The sequence below is a fragment of the Trachurus japonicus genome, chromosome 7, assembly GCF_045865225.1.
Source record: "Trachurus japonicus isolate A0001 chromosome 7, Traja_1.0".
Taxonomy (NCBI): domain Eukaryota; kingdom Metazoa; phylum Chordata; class Actinopteri; order Carangiformes; family Carangidae; genus Trachurus; species Trachurus japonicus.
In genome coordinates, this window is record NC_140913.1 from 2618964 (window position 1) to 2645238 (window position 26275).

At 40.8% G+C, this 26275-nt stretch overlaps 1 protein-coding gene across 6 annotated transcripts in view; it reads left to right on the forward strand.

Annotated features, from left to right (window-relative positions):
* Positions 1-26275, forward strand: part of gripap1 (GRIP1 associated protein 1) — a 72032-nt gene that overhangs the window by 20336 nt on the left and 25421 nt on the right. For 2 of the 6 annotated variants that reach the window (XM_085780792.1, XM_085780794.1), the window contains exons 10-23: positions 3952-3999; positions 4353-4384; positions 4568-4615; positions 7116-7215; positions 7364-7441; positions 8777-8869; positions 9057-9098; positions 11643-11777; positions 13149-13244; positions 13366-13476; positions 13603-13704; positions 13897-14010; positions 17576-17653; positions 24616-24711. In XM_085780792.1, coding sequence (XP_085636918.1) covers positions 3952-3999; positions 4353-4384; positions 4568-4615; positions 7116-7215; positions 7364-7441; positions 8777-8869; positions 9057-9098; positions 11643-11777; positions 13149-13244; positions 13366-13476; positions 13603-13704; positions 13897-14010; positions 17576-17653; positions 24616-24711 — 1173 coding nt within the window. The remainder of the gene's footprint in view (positions 1-3951; positions 4000-4352; positions 4385-4567; positions 4616-7115; positions 7216-7363; positions 7442-8776; positions 8870-9056; positions 9099-11642; positions 11778-13148; positions 13245-13365; positions 13477-13602; positions 13705-13896; positions 14011-17575; positions 17654-24615; positions 24712-26275) is intronic. The other 4 variants (XM_085780793.1, XM_085780796.1, XM_085780797.1 and 1 more) reach the window with 2 other exon arrangements.

Below are 26275 nucleotides of genomic sequence, written 5' to 3' on the forward strand. Positions count from 1 at the left end.
CCCCTGGCCATTAGATGAGATCCCACTGTTAATGGAATAATGGCTATTCATTGAGGAAAGACGATATATACAGTAGTTGGGATCGCTGCTCCATCTCTCCATCAGTGTGGGGGTCCTTGGCCTTAAACACGTTGAAGATCCCTGCTGTATTATATTGGTAGCTGTTTGAGTAATGTCAGAGGAGCATGTGACCCATGAAGATGAGGAAGCAGTAACAAAACAGTGAAACCATGTGACTGGAGTGTTGTGATGACTTTTATCAGTGCTCATCACTGTGCAACAGAAGTCATTTCCATTGTGTGAACTGTTCCATGGATGTTTAGGACAAGTGTGAACATTTTCACCCATTATTCCAGGGCCCAGTTGCTCAAAAGGTTTAATCTGGATCAAAATAATCCAGATTTTAAAATCCCATTTTTCTATCCAGGATCATTTAATCTGTCTTAATTTTATCCCAGTTGTTCAAAGCAAAGTTGGATTGGATCAGTCTGATCCAGATCCAAACTTTTCAAGATTACCAAATCAAATCCAGATAATGAGTGCTCTAGATGTGACTGTGTCACACTGAAGGCTGAGAACAGGTAGAACAGCAGCATGGACTCACTCAGAGTGAGTTTATTTTAAAATGGGGTGTATGTATTGATTTCTGTGCTCTTTGTTGTTTCCTCAATGTATTTTAAACAGCCAGACCCCATATACAGTATATAATAATTTTAAAAAAAGAAGCAAATATACAGTACAGATTAGTCAAATACATTGTGAATATAGAAGTCAGACTTCACATTTCAAAATTCTAATTTTATTTACTTATCCAGTAGTTGGGGAAAAGCTAACTTTAATTACTCATCACTGTTATGGTTTAAAAATCAGGTGCAAAATATAAATCAATATATGTATATACTACTTTATAAATATTGTTTGAATATAATTTAAATGACATTTTGTTCCTGAAATCCACCTTGAATCCACCAAACTGCTGGGATCAGAATAATCCAAATTTTTTGGATCAAAGTTTTGCTGATTCTACTAAAAAGTTTTTGAGTTTGATCCAGATTAAAACCAAGATTGGATTATGTGATCTAATCTGATCTCAGAATCTGTTTTCAACAAGATTCAAGATTTGATCCAATCCATTATCCAAAATCTGATCAGATTACCTTTTGAACAACTGGACCTGGTTCACACAGTAAAAATACCTTGCAGAACTCTAGGGGACGCTCAGTCTTTCTTTGAGCATGTTGCTCGACCCCCACACACACACCGAACACGCCTGAAACATGACAATGATTTATTGATGGGGCTCTTTGTGGCTGAAATTTTTATTGGAGCTAATGGATCAAGTTCTCCTGCCGGGAGGAGCGAGTGCCGAGTGTGTTTTCATTGTTTTATAGATGTGTCCTTTTGTTCAGCAGCTGTTTGTCCAGATAATAACAAACACAGAATAAGTCCGTCCAGCTCTCCAGATGGAACATTTGACTTGTATCTAAGGTTAAAAAAAAGAAAGAAGCACATCACTCGTCTCATCGCTCTTCTCACTTCCAGTTGTTAAACCGCAACATCTGTACATCAGCGCTGTTGTTACCGTCCCCACCGGCCTCAAAGTCCGGGAAGTCAAAATGGTGGCAGACGAAGTGGCCACATGTTGTGCGTGAGAGAGGGAACTAATTAATTCATGACAAGAACATGAAGGGCAGCTGGCGAGCAGCGGTGAAATGTCAGCATGTACCCGGCCGACAGGAGCCCGCCTCTCTCTAACTGTGTCATCTCGTCCACAGTGTTCCCTCAGTAGCAGCTGGCCACTGCAAACACACCACGCTGTTGTTTTATTATACAGTGCTTTTTAAATGCCCCCAAACACTTCACTGGAAACAAACAAGACTTGAAGATAATTACAGTTTCTCTGTCAGGCAACATTAAACACAGAGTAGAAAACAGTTTTTATTATTAATTCAGTTTTTGTGTGTGTGTTTTTTTTTTTTTTTTTACTTCAGTTTCTTTTAAAGCCACAACAGATCTGACTGAGCTCCAGTTTCCACTCTGACTGTGAACATGATGATGCACAGTGTTTTGTTACAACACTTTTCTGTCCCAGCTCAAGTCCTTGGGCAAGACAAGTGTCCCAGCATGCATTTCACATCAGCAATAACTGAGAAGATGGCAGATTTATAAATATTAAAGGAGACATATTCTGCCTCTTTTCCACAAATTAAAATAGTTCCCAGGTGTCTTAAAGACATGTCTGTGACATGCTTTGGTCAAAAAGGATCAAACATCACAGCTCTTTTCATCCTCTCTAAACAGCCCTGTTCAGAACGGCTGGTTTCAGTGTCTGTCCCTTTAAATGCAAATGAACCACTGCTTGCCCTGCCCCTTCTACTGGTACCAGGTAGGGGTGGTATTATGCAAATTTAAAAACTAGTTACATCATTGTCAGATAACCTAGGGAACAGCTCGTAAAACCACATGGATTTCAACCTAAGGAGCCTGAAAATTACAGATTTGTTTGTCAATTCTCACATTTTGGAGGCTGGAAGGCAAGACAAACACCTAAATATATGTTAAAGAGCCTTTAAAAAGTGATATTTCTGGACGCTGTTTAGCTCACTGGGTAGAGCTGTCGCCCCATGTTGAGGCTAGTCCTCACTGCAGGCGGCCCCGGTTCAAATCCTGCATCGGGCAGCCCTTTCCTGCATGTCATTCCCCCCTCTCTGCCTCCCCATTTCCTGTCTCTCTCTCAACTGTGCTATTGATTAAAGGCAATAAAAAGCCCCAAAAATATACTTAAAGATCCCATATTATACTCTTTTTAATCAATTTCACACAGCTGTCAGACGTCCAGCTACACTGTATTCAAATGTATTGCCCCAAACTGATCTGTGGTCCTGAATGTCCGCTGTCTAAAAGTCGCTCAAATGAGCTCTATTGAGAACAGGCTGTTCCAGTGCCTGCACCTTTAAATGCTAATGAGCTCCGTCTGTCAACGCCTGTCTTGCCTGTTACACGCCCCTCTCAGGGAGAGGATGTGGCTAACGGTAGCATGCGCTAATGTTTACGGGTGGATGTATCGCTATGGCCAGAGCGATTGACAGAGTGGCGACAGCTTTTGATGTCGCCACCAGCGTGGTCACGTGGTGACCACATGATATCAATCGCTCTGGGCCGGCCTACTCCCATCGTTACATCACCACAGGAGCCTGTATAAGTGCCGTTTTACCAGTGGGTGGGCTGCAGAGTCGATGCAGGACCTGTTTGCTTTCCTCATAGGCTCAAGGAGGACCAGCTATGTAGAGACCAGAAAAAACATGTTTTTCATAATATGGGACCTTTAAAAAAAAAAAGTGATATTTTCACAGTATGTCCCCTTTAATACTTTCCTTCTTCTCATTGGTTCACCACTTTTATTGTCTTGTCTTTATTATGTGGAGGTTTTTATGGTTCAACAATAGAGCAGCTCTCCTTATACATAGATGAATATTTCCAACATGTAAAGACTATCATCAGATGATAGTGAAGTGACCACACTGCTTCCTACTGTTCTGGGGAACGTGAACTGCTTCTCTTCTGTAGCTCCACATGAAATGTACAGTGAGGGACCCCATTAATCATTCAGCACAACAGCTCTGACATTCCTTCTACATACACAGAGCTCCCATTCATCTGCTTTAGTGACACTGTTGGAAATGTGTTAATTGTGTTAAATATTTATTCTTGTTAAATGTGGCGTTCGGGGGTCAGAATATTTCATTTCATATTTCATTTCATAACCTTTATTTAAACTCGGAGATATATTGAGGAGCAACCTCATTTAGAATATGAGGAACAACACAATCACCAACTATGACTGCAGCGCAATAACATGTAACCAAATGACTATCTGAGTGACATCACTACTGGAGAGTGAGTGTGTGTGTCTCTGTGTTGTTCACCTGACTCTCTCTTGTCTGCCTGCAGGCCTCCAAACAGGCTGAAATCACCAAATTGCAGGAAGAGATTACAAAGGTAAAGCCCAAAAAGGAGATGTCAGTGATTGATTGATTGATTAAAGGGATAGTTCAGCTTTTTTGAAGTGGGGTTGTATGAGCTACAAATGCCCATTAAGTACACTAGATGCAGGAGAAAGGTCAGCCAGCTGATGCATTGTAATTTTTTTTTTTACTTTAGATCGTACTCTTGAACTGGTGTATTATTTTGAGACAGGACTTCTTCAAAAACAGCTGAACTATCCCTTTAATCTGCTGATCCACTGAGATAGTTACATAAATGCATTTGTAGCTTCAAACATATTTAATGAGTTTATGGAATATGGACAGCAGCTTTGAATTGTGACTTGTGTCTGTCCGACTCTCCTCCAGCTGTCTGACAAGTTAAAGAAGAAGCAGGAGAGGTGAGAGCCTTCCATCTGATGCAGCTCAGCTCCTCCAGAGGCTGGAACAGTCTGAAGAACAGGGAGACTTTACTGTTTGACAGTGAACACCAGTCACAGTGTTTATTTAAAGCAGAACTGTTTGTATCTGAAGTTTAAACACAGACTGATGGATGATCAGTTTCTGTTTGTGTCTTGCTGCAGTTTTCAGCGTCTGCAGGGAGAGAAGGAGGCTCTGTACAACGACAGCAGGTCAGACATGCACCTTTTACTACTACTACTGCTGCTGCTGCTGCCGCTGCTGAAACAGTAGCAATTTAACATAGATACACAAGAGCGACCACATGTCCACATGTGTCTCTTAAGCCGCGAAAGTTCCAGGAACCTTTAGTTAGGTCCTAAGACAATACCCAGGGGGCAAAATCCCAGTTTTTTGGAAAACAGACACGGAGCGTTGTAAAAGGTTTGACAGCAGAAATGATATCTAGGAACTTCAAGGATTAAAACCTGGGTGGACAACCCGGTCAACTAGCTGCTGGAAAGCTACAGGGGCCAAAACCCCTTTCTTGGGTCATTTTGCTGGCGAAATGATGTAAATGCAAATATTTAGGTACTACAATGGCACAAATAGTCATACAACTATAAAATTTGGCAGAGAGTATCTTGACACATAGGGGGAGGCATGAAAAAAAGATTCTGGGGTTTGTTGCAACTCGATCTTAAGATATCACCCTCAACATCCCAAAAAAGACCAAAAAAAGTACTGTTCGCCTGACAAATTCTCATGAAAATTATTATTTTTCAGTACTTTATGGAGAATATCTATGCTTAACATGTATATAGAAATGTTCCTTAATTCATAAGCTTCCATTTGAGTCCAAGATAGCCTTTCTATCTCAAAAGTCTTCTCTATCTATCTGTTCACTTTGGGGAGATCAGAAATAGAATGTTTTCTGATCATGCCAGTTAACATGTAACTTTTCACAATAGGTGTTGCATTGTTTGGAGACAGCCTGCGGCTTTCCAGTAGCTAGTAGAAAGGCTATCTTGGACTCAAATGGAAGCTTATGAATTAAGGAGAAATTTTCTATATACATGTTAAGCATAGATATTCTCCATAAAGTGCTGATAAATAATAATTTTGATGAGAATTTGTCAGGCGAACAGTACTTTTTTTGGTCTTTTTTGGGATGTTGAGGGTGACATCTTAAAATCGAGTTGCAACAAACCCCAGAATCTTTTTTTCATGCTTCCCCCTATGTGTCAAGATACTCTCTGCCAAATTTTATAGTTGTATGACTATTTATGCCATTGTAGTACCTAAATATTTGCATTTACATCATTTCGCCAGCAAAATGACCCAAGAAAGGGGTTTTGGGCCCTGTAGCTTTCCAGCAGCTAGTTGACCGGGTTGTCCACCCAGGTTTTAATCCTTGAAGTTCCTAGATATCATTTCTGCTGTCAAACCTTTTACAACGCTCCGTGTCCGTTTTGCCCCCTGGGTACAACTTGATATTTGCTTTGGATACATGTTAATGTCAAATCAGGAGTTTCTGTGACTTCAGCACCATGGACAGCGCAGTGTCAATACACAGCATAGTTAGCTAGTTATTCATAGACCAGTGTACGAGTAAAGTTTTTATTTTTTGAAAAAAAAATGTATTTGAAACATTTACACACAAACACCAACCCAACAAATACTGAGGAGATGTATAATATACTATACAGTTACACTTGCTTCACGTTATTTTAAAGTTCTGATTTTGTTCTGGACTAGATCTTTGTAAATAACAATCAGTATTCTTATACTTGTACAACATATTTCCCATAGTCCATTTCTCACCTTCTCTCCATTTACCTTGACCTGCGTTCAACATTAGCAAAATTACTTCACAAGTGAGTAAAACAAAAACAAATACAATGTTGTAATAATAATAATAATTAAAAGAAAGAAAGAAAGAAAACAGAAAAAAGGGGGGGGTGACTAGAGTTCTGGCATTGCCTGCATTAATAATGAGCATCTTTTAACAAACAAGACCTTTTTCAGCTGTAGTCTTGCTGTGATTTTCTCCATGATGAACACATGTTTTACCCTGTTTCTCCACTGCGTTATGCTGGGGGGCTGTGCCTTTAACCAGGAAGCTGTTATAGTCTTTTTTGCTATCAGAAGGATTCTCAGCAAAGATTTTGAAGTTTTATCGATCATACTGTCAGGAATTCTACCCAGAATGTAAAGTGCTGGTTCCAAAGAGAAATGAATACCCAGAATCTGTTTAATCTCCTTTTAAACATTATTCCAGAAACCCTGTATTTTTTGGGTAACGTCTTCGAGTAAAGTTTATTTTAAAATGAAGTACATTTGAAAGTCATCTAAATTAGCAGTTGTTTTCAATCTTGTATCCCTTAGGAGACATTTGTTTTGGACATAAGAGAATGTCACATGTTCACATATACTATACTATATAAAATAATTATTTTATTTTATTTTATATTGAACCAACAATCTCAAAGTGCTACAGAAATAGAAATAAGAAATTAAAAGAGAGCATAAAAAAACAGCACTACTCATTAATACTCCTTCTACTGTAGCTATTCCTGTTATTATGTTCCAACAGCTTGTATAGCTAACACTCTGTTGATGTTGTTTCACTCTACTGTAGGTCACAATGTGTGTTGACAGTACAGTGTTTTTGTTCGTATGCTACAGCAGGTGTGAGACTGTTGTTGTTTGTTTGTGTGTGTGTGTCTGTAGGACAAAGATTGATGAGATCAACCAGAGGAAAGAGGAGGAGCTGAAGGCCATGAACCTCCGCAACCAGAAACTACAGTCAGACCTAATGACAGCCAATCAGGTCAGACCTCAGGAACACACATCTTTACTTACCTAGCGTGCCAACTTAAAAGAAAAAGATCTTTTTTTTTCTGTACCAGGGTGTTTCGGCCCTGATCTGAATCTGTTGTTAACTGCTGTGAGACTGAGTGACCTGTGTTTGTGTTCAGCTGACAGCAGAGCTGAGAGAGCAGCTGCAGAGCAAGGAGAAAGAGCACGAACTGGCTCTGCACACTCTGAAAGACCAGGTACAACACACACTCTTAACTGACCAATGCTCACTTACACTGGCGTTTTGCTGCAAGAGCCTGTGAGCCTCGACTCGGAGCAGGGAGGAGGTTTTTGTGATCTCAGGTTCAGCACGAGTGTAGTGTAGCTCCATACTGATCAGGATGTTGTTGTATTTTTTTCGGTATTTGATTTCTGATTTTTTCAGGAACAAGAACAAAATTCCATTTACATACTGACTAGACAAAATCAAAACAAGGAGAAACTCAATATCCACAAGGTGGCAAAGTAAAATAGAAAAATAAATAAATAATAATAAAAAATAAATAAATAAACAAACAAATAAATTAAAACAAGAATAATAATAGTAATAAATGAATAAATAAAAATCCATTATGCAATAATCAAAGATACAAAGAGAGACAAAGGGTAACATCACTACTCATAGGCTATGCCTAGCCAAACTCGAATACATTAGTCAAAATTAGTCAATCTGGTGTGCTGGCAGATTTCCCATATAAATTAAAAATGTTTGCCATATTTTGTGAAAAGTCTTACTTCTTTTCTGCATCCAATAAGTTACTTTCTCTAGAGGACATTTTAATTGGAAGAGGGGCGTCTGATTTCCACTTTATTGCAATACATTTCTTAGCAATTGTCAAAAGGATTTCTGTTAGTTTCTTTGCATAATTTGTCTCAAGATTGGAATCAGTAAAGTTCTCTGATCAGGATGTTTGAACAAGCGCAAAGTAAAAGGGCAGGAAATAAAAGGAGATGAGGAGACAAGGGAAAAGCGGGAGGGAGCGAAGACTGTTGGGAGGAATGAGGAACTAACACCGACGACCGGAGGAACTCCTACTTTGTTTTGCCTCTTTACTGTGACGGCGTTTCGCTGCCAGAGTGAATTGATCTTGAAAAATTGATTCCTATTCACCGAGAACTGTTTTCGGGAGGTAAAACTAATGACTCGTGTGGAGAGAGGGAGGCAGAGCTCAATGATACACATTGATTTTTCTTACCCAGCCCTTTCATATGACAGAAAAAACAAATATGTTTTCCAATATCACTCTGGCAGCGGGCTAGCCTGCTGTTTGTTTCTCTGGATACCGGCCGAGCTGTATGTCTGATCTGCTCTGTTCTCTTATCCTCCTCTTTGTCTTCTTATTCCTACCTTTATGTTTGTGTTGTTTCGGGTGTCTCTCTGTTTATGTTTATGTCCTGCTTCTCTTGTTTTGGTCGTTTCTTTTTCATTCTTTGCCATTCTTGCTTACCTTTTGTTTTTGTTTTTCCTTGTTTGCGGTCCTTTCTCTTGGTTCTGTCTGCTGCGCCCTGCCTGTGGCTCGCTGGCACCGCAGGTAGCCAATCAGAGCGCGGTCAGTCAGGAGCAGGTCGACAACATCCTGCAAGAGAACGATGCACTGAGGACAAACCTAGCAGCTCTAGAACAGGTAACAAACCTGGACATCATCATCAACAAGGTCACCTTCCAAATGGACTAACCTAGCTGCTAGCTGGAGAAGCTAACATAGACCCAACACAGTCTCTGAGGGACTAACCTAGGGCCTTTAGAACAGGTAACATGTGTAGTAACAAGTGAACACCTTACTGAGTATGGAACTATAACCCATCTCACAGGAGAACAGTGCTCTGAGGACTAATCTGTGCGCTCTTGAACAGGTAATTATATCTCGGGTTAAAGTAGAACACCTAGGTAGAGCCTCACCTTTAGATCGATGGTCTGAACCTATAAAACGTCCATTGTTAGGACCCTTTACCAAGTACTTGCTGTTGATTGTTTCTGAAGATAACCTTCTAGAGAACACCATACTCTGATCAGGTCCTTAAAGGAAGCTTGGGTCATTAGAGATTGAGTTTATATAGAAGTAGACCCAACTAGAGCCCAGTTTATGTTCTAAGTAAACCAAGACATCTGCTGACTTAAAGGGGCAACGAGGAGTTTCTCTGCCGGTCAAAGAATTTCACAGTGCGCGCAGAGGCTCATAAATGTAGTGTGAAAAGGCTTCGCTTTTCCAAAACTCCTGGTTGTCCCTTTAACTGTCTGACTCAAACACATCCACTGTCATCTGCTCTCACCTACTGTCACCTACTGTCACTGTCAGTCATCTACTGTCATCTACTGTCACCTACTGTCACTGTCGGTCATCTACTGTCATCTACTGTCACTATTTATCATCCACTGTCATCTACTGTCACCTACTGTCACTATTTATCATCTACTGTCACTATTTATCATCTACTGTCACTATTTATCATCTACTGTCACTATTTATCATCTACTGTCACCTACTGTCACTATTTATCATCTACTGTCACTATTTATCATCTACTGTCATCTACTGTCACTATTTATCATCTACTGTCACCTACTGTCACTATTTATCATCTACTGTCACTATTTATCATCTACTGTCACTATTTATCATCTACTGTCACTATTTATCACCTACTGTCACTATTTATCATCTACTGTCATCTACTGTCACTATTTATCATCTACTGTCACTATTTATCATCTACTGTCACTATTTATCATCCACTGTCATCTACTGTCACTATTTATCATCTACTATTTATCATCTACTGTCACTATTTATCATCCATTGTCATCTACTGTCACTATTTATCATCTACTGTCATCTACTGTCACTATTTATCATCTACTGTCATCTACTGTCACCTACTGTCACTGTCGGTCATCTACTGTCATCTACTGTCACTATTTATCATCCACTGTCATCTACTGTCACCTACTGTCACTATTTATCATCTACTGTCACTATTTATCATCTACTGTCACTATTTATCATCTACTGTCACTATTTATCATCTACTGTCACTATTTATCATCTACTGTCACCTACTGTCACTATTTATCATCTACTGTCACTATTTATCATCTACTGTCATCTACTGTCACTATTTATCATCTACTGTCACTATTTATCATCTACTGTCACTATTTATCATCTACTGTCACTATTTATCACCTACTGTCACTATTTATCATCTACTGTCACTATTTATCATCTACTGTCACTATTTATCATCCACTGTCATCTACTGTCACTATTTATCATCTACTATTTATCATCTACTGTCACTATTTATCATCTACTGTCATCTACTGTCACTATTTATCATCTACTGTCACTATTTATCATCTACTGTCATCTACTGTCACCTACTGTCACTGTCGGTCATCTACTGTCACTATTTATCACCTACTGTCACTATTTATCATCTACTGTCACTATTTATCACCTACTGTCACTATTTATCATCTACTGTCATCTACTGTCACTATTTATCATCTACTGTCATCTACTGTCACTATTTGTCATCTACTGTCACTATTTATCATCTACTGTCACCTACTGTCACTATTTATCATCTACTGTCACTATTTGTCATCTACTGTCATCTACTGTCACTATTCGTCACCTACTTTCACTGTCGGTCATCTACTGTCACCTACTGTCACTATCCATCATCTACGGTCACCTAACTGTCATCTAGGGGTTGCACAGACTAGCCGACTAGTCGATTAGTCGACTTTACTGCTGCACAATGACGTTTTGAGCATGACGTTGGCTAGTTGCTGATCATGTGATTTTGGCAGTACAAGAGGGGAGCCGCTTGAAACAACAGCTGAGTGCACTGAATTAAAAAAAACTCATATTGGCAGCTTTACGTCACGCACAATAACAACAACCAACCAACCAGGATCGAAAAACAAAAACTGAGTGAAACTGTGACTGAGCAGGACTGTGTGTCATTTTCCTCCCTAATTGTTTAATGAACAGTAGCACTTCTAGGAGTGTATTTTACCAAGAACAAGTGGTTTACAGCTTGTTGTTTATACCTGCTGCTCTGCGCATGAGCTGTCTGTCAGTGAATACAGATTACTGCAAAGCATTTCCTTCCTCCTGTGACTTTATTTATGACAGGAAAAATATGAATGACGTCATCAGTGACTAGTCGACGTCGACTCAACTTCCGTAACTTTAGAGTCGACTTTAAAAAATCTGAAGTCATGCAACGCCTACCCACTGTCACCGACTTTCACTTACTGTCACTATCCGTCATCTACCGTCACCTACTGTCATCTACTGCTGCTTCTGTCACCATCCCTCACTTTCTGTCCCCTACAGTCATCCTCTGTCACTTGATGTAAATAAAGTTGTTGAATCTGCTGTTCAGATCCAGACGGTGAAGACGCAGGAGATGAATCTGTTGAGAGAGCAGCAGGAAGCGCTGACGGCTGAGCTGCAGCAGAGACGAGCCGAACAGGAGAGTCTGTTAGCTCAGAGGGACGACCTGGACTCTCAGCTGCAGGTAACACACTCGCAGGAAATCTGACTGAGCTGCTTTGAAACCAACAACGGATCACATTTATTCCTATATTTTAAAGGGATAGTTCAACATTTTGGCAAATTGGCCCATTGCCATAATGGCTATAGTCATAGCAGTAGGTTCGTTACCTTTATTTGTCGGTGTAAGCTATTTTTAGAACGGCAGAGCGGAGCAGCAAGCTGCTCAGAGCTACGCTATGGAGGCTAAAGGAATTTCTTGGTTTCCCTCATCAAACTCATCAAATACACAATCCAACAACTCCAAAACGCTTTCGTGGACAAGTTGTGACCTGCACATTCACCACGCTATGAGATAATAATGGAACGTTACGAAACGGAGCCGTTTTCGAGGTAAATACAGGGCAAATACAGAGTCTGCTTGCTGAAAAACTGTCCCTGAACGCAACGCGCATCAGCGGTTTTACATGAATTTACCTCTAAAACAGCTCCGTCTCGTAAGGTTCCATTATTATCTCATAGCGTGGTGAATGTGCAGCTCACAACTTGTCCACGGCAGCCATTAGGAGTTGTTGGGTTGTGTATTTGATGAGTTTGATGAGGAAAACCAAGAAACTCCCTTAGCCTCCATAGCATAGCCCTGAGCAGCCTGCTGCTCCGCTCCACCGTTCTAAAAAGAGCTTACACCGACAATTAAAGGTAACGAACCTACTGCTAGGACTATAGCGATTATGGCAATGGGCCAATTTGCCAAAATGTTGAACTATCCCTTTAACTTTACAACCAGTGGATCTGTATGGACTGTAATAACTTAGAACCCTAACCCCCCTTCATTAACACCATGAGCCTTAAAAATGCATGGTACTCAACAGTAAGATACTCACACAACAGCAGAAGATACAAACATGATCAAAACTGCAACCCTGACACTTTTACAAATAACAACACGAGTAGAATAAAATAATTCTAGACCCCAGACTGATCCCTCCCTTGTTGTATTTTGAGTTTCAAATGCTCCAGGTCCTGATCCAGTTTAAGATCCACATGATCCTGACCAGAGAGATCTATCTGTCCTCATGAGGATTCACTGTAGGGCCCTTACTACAGGAGCTTCTGTGGAGCCTGGTTACTGAAGCTTTTGTGAATGAATTTTGTAACGCCACATTTAATCAAAAGGTTCAAAACTTGACATATTAGATTTTTTTTTTTTTTTTTAAACTTGGCTGTGTTTAGCAACTTTCTGTCAGGAATTTAAATTCCTCCATTATTCTTCATCAGAAGAGGAGCAGCTGTTTGTGCAGAAGTACATAAACAGTTTAAATGAGTCTAAATGTTTAAACGAGTCATGTGACATTCAAATGTAATCTCTTCACTCTGTCTGCTCCCTCTCTGTCAGGAGTCGAGTTTTGCAAACAGGAAGCTGTTGGAGCAGTTAACAGAGGAAGGACAAGAGAAAGAGAGAGTGCTGAGAGAGCTGGACGAGGCTAAGAAGGTACACACACAAACACACGGAGGAGAAAACACTATACAAATTCTTGTTTGTGTGACACATGCCATCACAGATACACAAACACATCCAGACATTCTGTGCCTGTGTGTGAATGAATGAGCAGACTGCAGAGAAGAGGAAGGCCATGCTGGACGACATGGCCATGCAGCTGAACCAGGAGAAGTCCGACCACAAGGAGGCGCTGTCGGACCTCAAACTGCAGCACGAGAAGGAGGTGAGCCTTGAACTTCACTCTGACCGCCGGGGCTCATGTTTTTACATAGAATGCAAAGCAACCACACCATGTTTTGTGAATGAAATCTGAACGACTCAGCTGCTGTTTCTCCTCTTCTCCCTTCAGGTTCTCGGGGTGAGGGCTCGGTACGAGAAGGAGCTCAGAGGACTCCATGAAGACAAGAACCGCTCTGAGGAGGAGATCCGACAGCAGCTAAGAGATGAGAAGGTAAAGAGGGAGCTGGAGGAAAAAAGAAAAAAGATGGAGGAAATAGGAAATGGGAGAGGAGGCTGAGGTGATCAGTAAAGGAGAGGAACAAAAAGAGGAGAAGGAGAATAAGGGAGGAAGGTAGAAATCCTGATCCTCATATCTTATCCCATCCCTAATCTGGAGTGTGATTATCTTCTGTGTGTGTTTCAGGCCCGAGCTAAAGAGCTGGAGGGTCTCCAGCCGAAGGTGGAGGAGCTGCAGGCTCAGGTCCAGTCCATGGAGGGAACCAAAGGCTGGTTCGAGAGACGACTCAAGGAGGCTGAGGTGAGTCTGACATTGAACTGGTTGCCTAGTTACCTGCTTCCAGCTGCAGGTTGGACGTTTTCTGATGTCTTTTAGTGGGAACATCCCCCCAGAACGCGTCTTAATTTGGAGACTTGCAGCCAGAACAGGGATTTAACCCTCTGATGTTCTAACCAATCAGAGGAGACCACGCTCCTAGTCTACTACTCCTCTCACCGGTGTTAGTCACAGGAAGACTTGAGTCTGACTGACTGCATGGCTCCTGAGCCCCTTATCAGCTGAGGCAGTGAACACAGGGGATGCAGCTGAGGGGCTGGGCGGAGCATCTCATGCTAATGCTGATGATTCACACTACAGTATTTGAATATTTCACCTGTAACGAGGTTGGTTTAGATCCTTTACTCAAAAGTTTTCACACATCCCAACTTCTCCAGTTTATATGGGAATTTCAGCAGCTCAGCTTAGCTGGTAAAGTGAGCACAAAGAGGTAAACTGGCTGAGGTAAAAAGAAACAGGTGAACTGATTTGACGTTCTGTTTTGATACAGAACGTTTAGTCAGACAGCAGGTTCGAATCCCGCGTCGGGCAGCCCTTTCCTGCATGTCATACCCCCTCTCTCTGCCTCCCCCTTTCCTGTCCATCTCTACTGTGTACTATCAAATAAAGGCAAAAAGCTCAAAAATATATATATATATAAAAAAAAGTACTCACATTCTGTAACCTAAGTAGAAGTACAGATACTTGTGTAAAAAATACTACTGATACTGATACTACTGAATAGTACTGATTCAACTCCTTTATTCAATTGATTATTGCCATCAATGGTACACGGAGATGTCCGGGCAAGTGAGAACGGAGGCTCTCTGCTTTCCACCTGGCGTCTCATGGCTGAAAACCTGCTGCTCCGCAACACAAATGCGCTCCATAACTCGCAGTCTTTTTTTTTTATATATATATTTTTTTTTTTTTTTTGTGGCTTTTTTGCCTTTATTTGATAGCACACAGTGAGATAGACAGGAAAGGGGGAGGCAGAGAGAGGGGGAATGACATGCAGGAAAGGTCTGCGTTGAGGACTGTAGCCTCCACATGGGGCGGCCGCCTTAACCACTGCACCACGCACTGCCCCAACTCGCAGTCTTTTGTTTATGACAGTTAAGACTACACAGATACACGTTTTAACATCGTATATGTTAGGGGTGTCACGATTCTCCAAATCCTCGATTCGATTTGATTTTCGATTTTAGGGTCACGATTCGATTCGATTCTCGATTTTTTTTCTTTTTCTTACAGCACAGACGCCTATGCTATTTTCAGACTAGTCTAGTCTACGATCATTGGTTTTATTCATCAAATTTTGTACAGTAAATCTTATTTCAAAAGATGGGATACATATAAGTGATGCAATTTCCATAATGTATCACATTAGGCACTAATGGTCACATTTAAATAATTTCTTTACAATATAAAGGTAACATGCCCCCAAAAATCATGATCCAGGGGCCAAAATTGCCCCCAAGGTTTTGAAACAAATATATTTATATCTGTACATTATCATAATTTTATTTTCATTAATTTACCGTCGTGTCTCATTATTCTCCTGATGTCGGCTTAATGTAATGTAAACGAGATTGCGCTGATACGCGAGAGTCATGTGACAGCGGGGCAGAGCTGCAGCTGCTGTGCTGCCATGGACCTGATGATCAGGTCCTGATCAGACTGGCGGTGGCCCACAGTCAATCAGTCCCAGATCCTCCACCGTCACCAGATCCCCCCAAAGCCCCCGCAAATAATACATCGACAAAAAGTGGCAAGTTGCACCTTTTCGTCGGCTTATTATTTGCGGGTTGTTTTTTTTTAATCGTATAACGTCACTGCAACATGGGCTCTCAGTGCTTGTGGGTGTTGTGTAGTTAGAGCTCGATTTAACCTCCTTTGATTTAACCTCCTTTGAAAAAAAAAAAAAAAAAAAAAAGTAGTTAGAGCTGTGTCTCCCTCCTGTTTCCCAGGTAGGAGGGACAATAGCCCACCAGGGCTGGGTGATAAAACGCTATAAATTGTGAAATAACATTTCTTCGATAGAAATATGAGACGTGGTCGATAGTTTTCATTCATCCATGTTTTGGCAAATAGCCAATGATATTGAGAGTTGCGCCGTGCCGAACCAATCATGTGGCTGGAATAGAGCCAGGCAACATGTGCATTTGTTTGGGTTGCTGCAGACGTGCACATCAGCTGACACCGCCGGTAAAAAATAGGAGAGAGAGAGAGAGAGAGAATGAGTGAGTTTGACTTCGATGCTCGAGATCGTGACGTAATTTCGATCGATTTCGATAAAAAATCGAAATCGTGACACCCCTAGTATATGTTATATAACGTCATCCACCGCTCCATGTATTGATTTCTCGCCGGCTTCGTTGTAAACAAATGCACATGGCCAGGAGGAGGGTTACCAAAACAGAGAAAACGCGACCGGACTTGCATAGTTCTTTTTTAATAAACAAAGTGTTTTCACACAGGCAGCATTCTTTTACTCAAATGAAGTACAGATACCTGAAAAATCTGGTTAAAAGTTATAGCTACAACTTTTTCATCAAAAGGATTAATTTTTCAAAAATAATGCATCCACAGAATGTCTAGAGGGGTGCAGAATAAAAGTATTAATTTTACTGAATTTAAAAAAAAAATAGTATAGAAATAATTGTTTAATCAATTTTGGCGGGTCCGAAATATGTCAATATTTACATCTGGTTACATTGGCAATGTCGGCATGGAATGATCTCTGTGGCAACAGCATTAGAACGTTGATGTCATGTGTCTACTGCTGTAACTGGCAACCAGTAAAACAGAAGGTTGGAGCGAGAGCAGGCAGTGTGAGTTATACACCTACTGGCCAGGAGGAATTAAACTTGTAGCTATCACCTTTAAGTACAGTACCTCTGCCTTCAAGTCATCAAAAACGATTCTATGTGAAAACTCCGGCTGAAATGGAGATTCCCTGTTTGTGTGTCGACAGGAGGAAACAGAGTTTCAGGCTTCACAGCATGTATGCCACCTGTGGCCGTCTTGGCCAGGTCACTCTTGGAAAAGAGGTTTTTAAACCTCAATGAGTTTTTTACCTGGTTAAATAAAGGATATTGATTACTAACAAACAGGAATCTCTTGTGTCATTCATTTTTTGTTGTGTTTTTTCCAGGATTCTGATTGGCTACCATGGCTTTATACTTCTCCTTACACTGCCACCGTTAGCTTTGCCTGGCTCGTAGTTGCTCTTAACACCGTATTCACACGGGTTTGTGTAAATGAAGAATTTTTTGAAAACAATTGGTGTGAACAATGTTATTTTTGAAAACAAAGAGGGGGAAATATCTGTTTTTGTAAATACCTGGCTCTGTGTAAACGTGGCCTAGGTGTGATATTTCATAGATTTTTCTAAATCTTGTGTCTACTCTGTGGGAGACGTGCAGTTTTCTGCATCCTCATGTTTCTTGTGTATGTTTTACCAGCAGCTTTGTTTGATCACTTGTGTTCAACACTGTCGTTGTCTGACTGAACACCTGTGTGTCCGTGTGTCTTTGTGTGTGAACAGGAGAACATAGAGAAGAACTCTCTGGAACATCAGGAGGAGATCAAGCAGCTGCAGAAAGAACACACAGTCCAGCTGGAGGTACGCACACACACACACACAATGCACACACCCTCACACAAAACACATGGCTTTTCAGAACAAGATGTTTCAGGAAGCGTCTTTGTAAAAAATGAATATTTGTGTGTGTGTAGGTGTTTGTTTATACACGCAGTCTGTGTAGGTGCGTTTGTGTGTGTGTGTGTGTGTTGATTCTGGTCCAACTCTAATTGAATGTGTGTTTCTAATTAAAGCCTGGTTGTCTCCATGGTAACACAGAGAGGTTAAATCGTGTTAACAGCAGATCAGAGTGGAGGAGGCTCATGTTAAACTGACAGTCTGTTACAGAGACTCTGAACAAACACAATCTGTCAGGACGGAGCTCCGCTCACTCTCACAGCCGTCACTCCTTTGTGTCGGCGTTTGAGGAGGCTCGCTGTAACAACCAGCTGACACTCACTTTATGAGGCTCAAACAATTACTGTAATTTTTAGAAATTGGGTCACATTTCCACCAGATTGGCTTCTCGCCGCGACGGGTGAAGACACCTCTTCAATCACACAAACCATCAACAGCGAGATTGTCGGATGATTGGATGGAATCGCGCGGCCACATTTTGACCTCCGTCCAGAACAAGTGTGAATCCGAACCAATCAGACGCCTCCTTCAGTGCATGGGAATGAAAATTAAATGGGCTGTCGAGGAAAAAAAGTTCAAACTGAAGAGAATTTTAAGGAGTTCAGTCTGGAGTCCTTATCCTATCGCTTATCACAGAGTATTCTAACCGGCGAATGAGGCACGACCTGCAGTGCATCATGGGATGTATCTGTGCTGATGTCATAAATCCTTCCAGCCAATCAGATTAGCAGACTGACTGGCCCTCCTGCGGCTCCTCTGAAACCCTTAAGGGAGAAACAGTTTTCTCAGAGACTGACTTCACTGATTACTCTGTTTCTCTCTCTGTGTGTGTGTGTGTGTGTGTGTGTGTGTGTTATCTGTTGGATAACAGCCTTGTACTAAGAGCAGGTTGAGGAAACTTAATAGGAAAAGTTAATTAATGATGAAGGAAGTCTAATTAGCAGCAGGTCTGGTGCGCGGCAGGTGCTCCGCGTGGCACAGGTTTGGATTTCCGCCGTCACGTATCGTTTCATGTCTGGCTGGCTGAACACTGACGCCGTGTTAAATCTCAAACAGCAAACTGTTAGAAAGCATCCAGGCGAACACAGGTACACAGGCGCCCAGATAAATAATCCGCTGGTTTAATGGGCGACAAACACAGAACATGTTCCACCTTGGAGGGTTTAGAGCTACTCAGGGGTTTGGAGTCGTGAAACAACTGCCACTGTTAGAACTGAATCACATGCATCTTCAGAAACGCAGTTTGTCACTTATATTTCTGTAAAAACCCTGATTTCTTCAGTTGCATTTCAGATGGTTAATTATATAATTTTTTGGGCTTTTATTTTGCCTTTATTTTGGTAGGACAGTGTGAGAGACAGGAAAAAAAAGGGAGAGAAACGGTGAGGACATGCAGCAAAGAGAGAGAGTTGGGTTTGGACCCAGGCTTCTGTGATTAGGACATTCTCTACTTGGGCTACCAGAGTACCCAATCATTGATTATTATTATTATTATTATTATTATTATTATTATTATTATTATTATTATTATTATTATTATTATTATTATGATCAGAAAATTAGTTAGGCCGTATGGAGAGTTTTGATTTAAAAGAAAAAAAACATGTTCTTGCACGAAAATAGAAAATATAATTTATATAATTAAAAACATGATATCAGATCTGATTGCAGCTCAGTTAATTTACACATTATCTAGATCTCAATTCGTCCACGTGCAGGATTTTATTTCCAGGAACTGAAATTCTTTTCAAAGCCAAAATATGTCACAACCTAAATAACCATAAATGTAACTTGTGATGCAACAGAGACTCAAGACACTTAATTCTAATTTCTTTCAAATGTGCATACATAGGCTGAGACGAAAGTACCATTTCTCAACCAGCTTCTTGCAGTGCAATAGCAATAATAATAAATAGATAAAGCCAAGTTAAAAACTGGTAAATAAAAAGGCAATAATTCAGACAAAAGTCATAACAAACATCAGCAGCAGTTTGGTTTGGGTGGGAATGACACCTGAACCTACAGATCCTATTCTCCTGTGTCTTTGGTGTGAACAAACAAAAATCACATCATCTTCATATGTCAATATACTAGTGCTGTCAGTCGATTAAAATATTTAATCGCGATTAATCTCATGAATGTCATAGTTAACTCGTGATTAATCGCAAATTAATCGCACATTTTTATCTATTCAAAATGCCCCTTGAATTATCATTTTAATACTCTTATCAACATGGAAAAGTGGATAGGCTTGCTTTGTTCAAATGTTTTTTAATGAAAACAGCAATGTGTAGTGTTATATTTCTCACTAACATTCTCACTTTGAGCAGCCATTCACATTTGAAACAAAATCTATCAATAGTGTGTGTGTGTGTGTTCATTTCTCTCGCTCTCTGTTTAGATAAATAAACACAAATACTGTAAGCTACAAACGTACACACATTGGCCTCTCGTATTTGCCAATCTCTGTGTTTTATTTTGAAAATTGACGCCGTTAAAATTGATTTGCGTTAACGCGTTCATAACGCAATATTTTTGACAGCACTACAATATGCATATAAATTTAGAAATAACTCATTCCTCTGTAGTCGTGAATCACACTGCTATCACAATATGATCGGCTGATAACACGTGAAGTCACAGACGTGTGTTGCGTGATCGTAGCAGAGCAGCTACAGCTTCCTTTAAAGAGAGCGACCATGTGAAGTTCAGACAGTTTTTTTCTGTTTTAAATACTGTTTGATTTTCTTACATCAGCATGTCTCTAAAAGAGATGATTTGAGAAATGACTGGGTCATAAAGAAAACCATATCTGACTCCACAGAAACAAAGCAGGTCCAGCTGAAAGATGAAAATGGACCATAAAATATTCAAGTTGTTAAAAGAGGTGCAGTGACACTGTAACCTCAGACTGTGCTGTTTAAATGATGAGCAGTTACAGTCACGTTGTCTCCACAGACCTGCTCATCACACCCAGGCCGCCATTAGTCTAATGCAGAGTGATGCTGCATCAATCAGCTGCCGATGGGAGAAAATAGACAAACAGGTGGATGGTGTGTGCACATCCATCCTACAGGTGGAAGACAGAAACCAGACTCAACACAGGGGGAGACATCTCCACAAAATTAAAAAAGTTGCTAAAAGTTTAAAGGACCAGTGTGTAATAATTAACAAGGTTAATTGGCAAAATCTGAATATACTAGACCATGAATATTTTAGTATGTATGTATACTCGCTATAAAATAAAATTGGTTTGGTTTTTGTAGCCTTATAATTCTTCTTTTATATGTAGTACATATAACAAGGGTCTTGCTTTAGAGAGTGTCGCCATCTTGCGGCGCCATGTTTGTACGGCAGCCCGAATGGAAAATCCAGCCAGTCAGAGCCAGCGCATTTCACAACGGGAGGCGTGAGTGCAAGCGGGCGAGTGAGCGCTGCAATGTAGAATCTGAACGCTGGATGTCACGGTTTTCCCCCCATTTTACACACTGGTCCTTTAAAGGGGGAACTATGCAAGATTTTTTTTTTTACCTTGATTAAACAGCTTTGGAGTAATTGTGATGGTTAAATAAATGACTTGTAACTTGTTCCAGGGAGAATGGAGGCTCTCTGCCAACCTTGTAAGATCAGAGCCTCCGACCCGGTGTCCCAGCTCTCCTCTGGTCAGAAACATGGGCCAAACACGCCCCATAATCCAGTGGTTCTCAACCTTTTTGAGTCGCGATCCCCAGTTTAACATGCACTGCTGTCCGCGACCGCGACCCCCCCCCCCCCAACACACAAACACACACACACGCCAGTGTGAACGCATGATGGATAAAGCGCAGCGCTGTCCGTGGTGTTTTAGTTTTTTTCTGCCTTTTTAGTTCTTGATCCCTGCGCTGAAAACATCAATTGGCTTATCAATTGAGCTGCTGTAGTTTTGTCTCCATGGCCAATGTTTCGGCCTGGATGTTTTCATCAGGGCAAAAGAACAAAACAAAGTGACAGAATTTAAATAGATGCAGGTGGCGAGTTATGCGGTGTCCACACACCCGGGCTGGTTTATGTGACATGCGGGGACCTGTCGGCGCAGGAGGGAGTGGAGCGCGGATGCAAGCCAATCTCCTTCAACCATGCACGGAAAAGGGGAATGATAAGAAAAGTTTTTCTAATTTATTAAGAAACAATGCCCAGGTCAGCAATGCATGCCAAGAAACATGTCGTTCATTTGTCCCCTCCAGTCACATTACCAACACAGCTGGACACACACAACTCAACTGACATGTAAATGCAAATTAAGTGTTTCAATAGCACTTTTATGATACACGTTTATATCGATAACGTCTGAAAAACCACCTCATGAGAGCGTAAAAATGTTTTGAGACTTTTTTTCAAAGTTAAGGTGTCTCCATTACCTGTTTTTACCAGAATCTCACGTGCACAGACCAGAACCATACCGCTTGATACAATGAATTTTGGACAAACAATGAAGCGAAAAAACAACTAAAACAACTCTCTGTAACGACCTTTACTGTAATAATGTTTAAGTAGCCTAATGATTAAGTTTAAGTTCTGCGATTTCAGACTGTCTCAGAGATATACACACGGTAAAACTTATACGATATATAACGTTATCCATCGCTCCACTGATTGCCTTCTTGCCGGCTTTGTTGAAAACAAATGCACAAGGCCGGGAGGGGGGGGGCTAGCTGTGAGTTGTAATATGCACTCTGAAACTGTAGGGGGAGCTCCTTAGAGAAAATAGCGACTAAAACAGCGAAAAAGCGACCGGACTTTCATAGTTCCTGACGGTTCTTAGTTACAGATCAAACATTCCAGGTTCTGTTGATGGAGATGTGAATAGAAAATAACCTGTGAGGTTATAATGACAATAACCAGTGCAAATAAATGACGGAGCTAAAAACTTTGAACAACGAACAAAGTCAGGACTTCAGCGGGGGAAAAAAAAAAAAATCATTTTTAATTGATTGGCCATCCATCTCTTTTCTGCTGCTCATCAACATCCAGCTCACATTCATTTAATGACTTTTATCATCAGGGCTTATTCTTCTGTGCTGCTCAAAAGCACTGACATAATGTGATATATTGATCAGAGATAATTCGTCTGAACTGCTTTTCCATTACACTTTCACACTTTGACCGTTAAGGTGACAGATCACATGATAAATCTCCCTCTATCAGCTGTAAAAGAAAAACACTAAATGAATGTGGTGAGTCTGCAGAAACCCTGCCACATTATCTGGTTAATCCTCCACTATTCACCTGAACACATCTGTGTGTGTGTGTGTGTGTGTGTGTGTGTGTGTGTGTGTGTGTGTGTGTGTGTGTGTGTGTGTGTGTGTGTGTGTGTGTGTGTGTGTGTGTGTGTGTGTGTGTGTGTGTGTGTGTGTGTGTGTGTGTGTGTGTGTGTGTGTGTGTGTGTGTGTGTTACAGTTTTTCTCCATTGGTTTGGCTCATTTTTCGAAACAGAAATTACATTCTGAAAACAACATGGACAAACCTCCAAACCACTTGGCAAATGTTCACAACAGAATTGTATTTCTCATTCATTTCATCAAATTGCAAATGTCTTTGTACATCTTTGCATATGATTAAGTACAGGTAGCTGCAGTTGGCACAGTTTCCAAGTGAATAGATCTTGTTGATCTAAACGGATTGTTGATTCTCAGTCTCATGGTTGTTCTCTCTAAAACATGTCAGCCTCATTTCATTCTATAAGTCATCACATGCACAATAGTCTGTTAATTAGCCAAGAACAAAATAATATGAATAACATATATTTATTTACAGCACTGTAGGCTACTTATAATTTTCCTTGTTTTTGTTTATGTGTTTATATTACAGGATATTATTCTGTATACATTTTATTTTTACTGTGATGAATGGAAGTTATGAATAAAAATGGCTACCTTTCCTTGACAGTATGAATGCAATGTGTGATGTCAAACCTTATAGGCTACTCTTACCCTAAAATCCAGATTTTTTTTTTTTATTTACTTATTTATTATATATTATTTATATAGAGGAGGACATGAGGGATAATTCAATGCTCCTCTGCCATAGTAACAAAACATCTAAACAGTTTCACTTGCAGTGCTCACACAACGCCAAAGGGACGATGCATTTTGGGGGCACTGACCATTTGTATGAGAAGGAAATTTAGTTTTGACACATGAGTGAACTGTTTTGAGAGAGAGATGCGCTTTTGCAAGTGATCTATGGTGTTGTGCTGAACTGTAACACTGTTTTGCCAAATGATCTTAGAGTTTTGAGAACATAATTTCTGTTTCGAAAAAAGAGCCAAACCAATGGAGAAAAATCTTCACTCGGCTTCTCTTTTACTGTTTCTGTTTCTCCTCGTTTCGCAGTGTAATAAAATCTGAATGGCTCAGAAATGAACACAAAAGCTAATTTCTGCTTGATGAGGTGTGTGTGTGTGTGTGTGTGTGTGTGTTGGTTGGTGATTAAGATGTGTGACATTACAGGGAATTAAGAGACACGGTTGTTTTCCGTCAGAATGACATGTTTTCCGTGTGTGTCAGGTGGGCGGCGGCCGCAGCCTGCGGGTGCCTTAATGTAGATTTTAGTCAAATTAATTAGCAGCAGAGGATTAGAGGAGAATTAAAAGCAGTTTTTTTGTGACTTAATCCCCAGTCAAAAGGATTAAAAACTGCGGGGGCATCGCTGGAGGTGGAGATGTCGCTCCTTTTAAATCTTTGTTTTACTTTGTTTGACCAGGAGAGCGGAGCGACTGATGGAGGAGGAGATGGCTCCCTCTACTCCGTCACGTCTTTACAGCTGTTAGAATTTGGGCTCCAGATGTGTGAACACATGTGTCATTGTGCCGTGTCCCTGTCCTGCAGGAGAAGCAGTCGGAGATGGAGGGGTTGAAACAGCAGCTGGTGGAGGTGGAGAAACAGAGGGAAGAGCACGGCAACACCATCGGAAAACTCCAACAGGTAACAGCTGATTGGTCGTCTCAGCATCACATGAGAGGTGGTGAATGGACGTGCACTGGGCTTGGAGGAGGGGATGGTCTTCAAGCTTCTTCTGTCTGAAGAGTCAAACCAACACTGTTTAAAGGGATACGCCAACATTTTTTTTTAATGTCTTGCCTCACTCCCGAGTCCATGACAAGCAGATAGACACCATCCTTTCCACTGTGCGTGCAGTAACAAGGGAGATAGAGCCGTATCGCCCGTAATTAGCTTAGCTCAAACACTGGAAGTGTATAGGTAGTGTTAGCCTGCCTTCTACCCCAGCCGAAATCAGCAGTCAGAAGCTGATTTCATTTTAGTTCTAAACTCTGTAAATATAAAAACAACATTTTTAAAAAAAACATGTTTAGGTGAGAAAGTAGCCGTTTAGATCAGCAGTGTGTCGTTAATTTGTCTAAATACCAGCTGTTTACAATTTTGTTCGGACGAATTCGGTGCTACTCAAGTTAGCCGTTGTGACCAACGCACTTCCGGTTACTTTCACAAAATAAAACACCCATTGCCCTTTACATACAGAAAACCATGACGATAGAATTTGTGCTTTTATTTTGAAATAGGAAGCTAGAGTGTGGAAACTGATGTTCGAACTTGTGCGCAACGACACAAATCAAAGTCCAAAACAGACGTCTGCCGCGGCGCCGCCGCTACAGCCTGTTGTCCTGGTCTACCGTGACTGGACCACTGTCCTCCACTGGTCTCTGCCTCCTCCTGCACTATATTGTTTACGTTGTGTGTGAAATTTGGTGCGCGCATTTGTAAAAAAAAAAAAAAAAAACAATAAGAGAAAAAAAAATAGAAGCGCAGCCACTGTGGTCTATAGCAGCTGCAATATGACCACTATGGCAGTCTGAGAAATAAATGATCAGAAATCAACTGTGTTTCATTTTAAAGCTTCAGAAACCATCAAACACACATAACACATTTGATTGACAGAGGAGGTCCTGGATCCAATCGGTGAGGTGCATCTGTGTATATAATGATGTAATAAAAAAAAAAAAAAAACATTAGAAAATTTGAATAAAATTTGAATATTTAACATAAGAAGCATTAGAAATTTGAATATGATTTGAGGGGAGGATTGACAGCCCTAGTGCGCACCACAACTGTTTCCCCCCAGAAAACAACAACCTGTGGCACAGCTCTGTAGGGTTGTCAAAAGTATTGATGCAAATGATTTTCATTTCATAATCAGTTGTGTTACATTTTATATGACTTTTTTTTTTAAGTATATTTTTGGGCTTTTTTACCTTTAATAGATCATGTAGATAGTATAGAGAGAGAGAGACAGGAGGCAGAGAGTGGGGGATCGACGTGCAGCAAAGAGCCACCTTAGTCGGGATTTGATACAGGGCAGCGAGGACTATAGCCTCTGCATTTGGGGTACCTGCTCCACCAACTGAGCTTAACCACGCCCCTTTATGACCACTTTTGGAGAACCATCAACACGTATGAGTGAGGGGGGACTCATGATCTGACAAAAAGGCTCAGGGGGTACACGAGACCAAAAAGGTTGGAAACCACTACA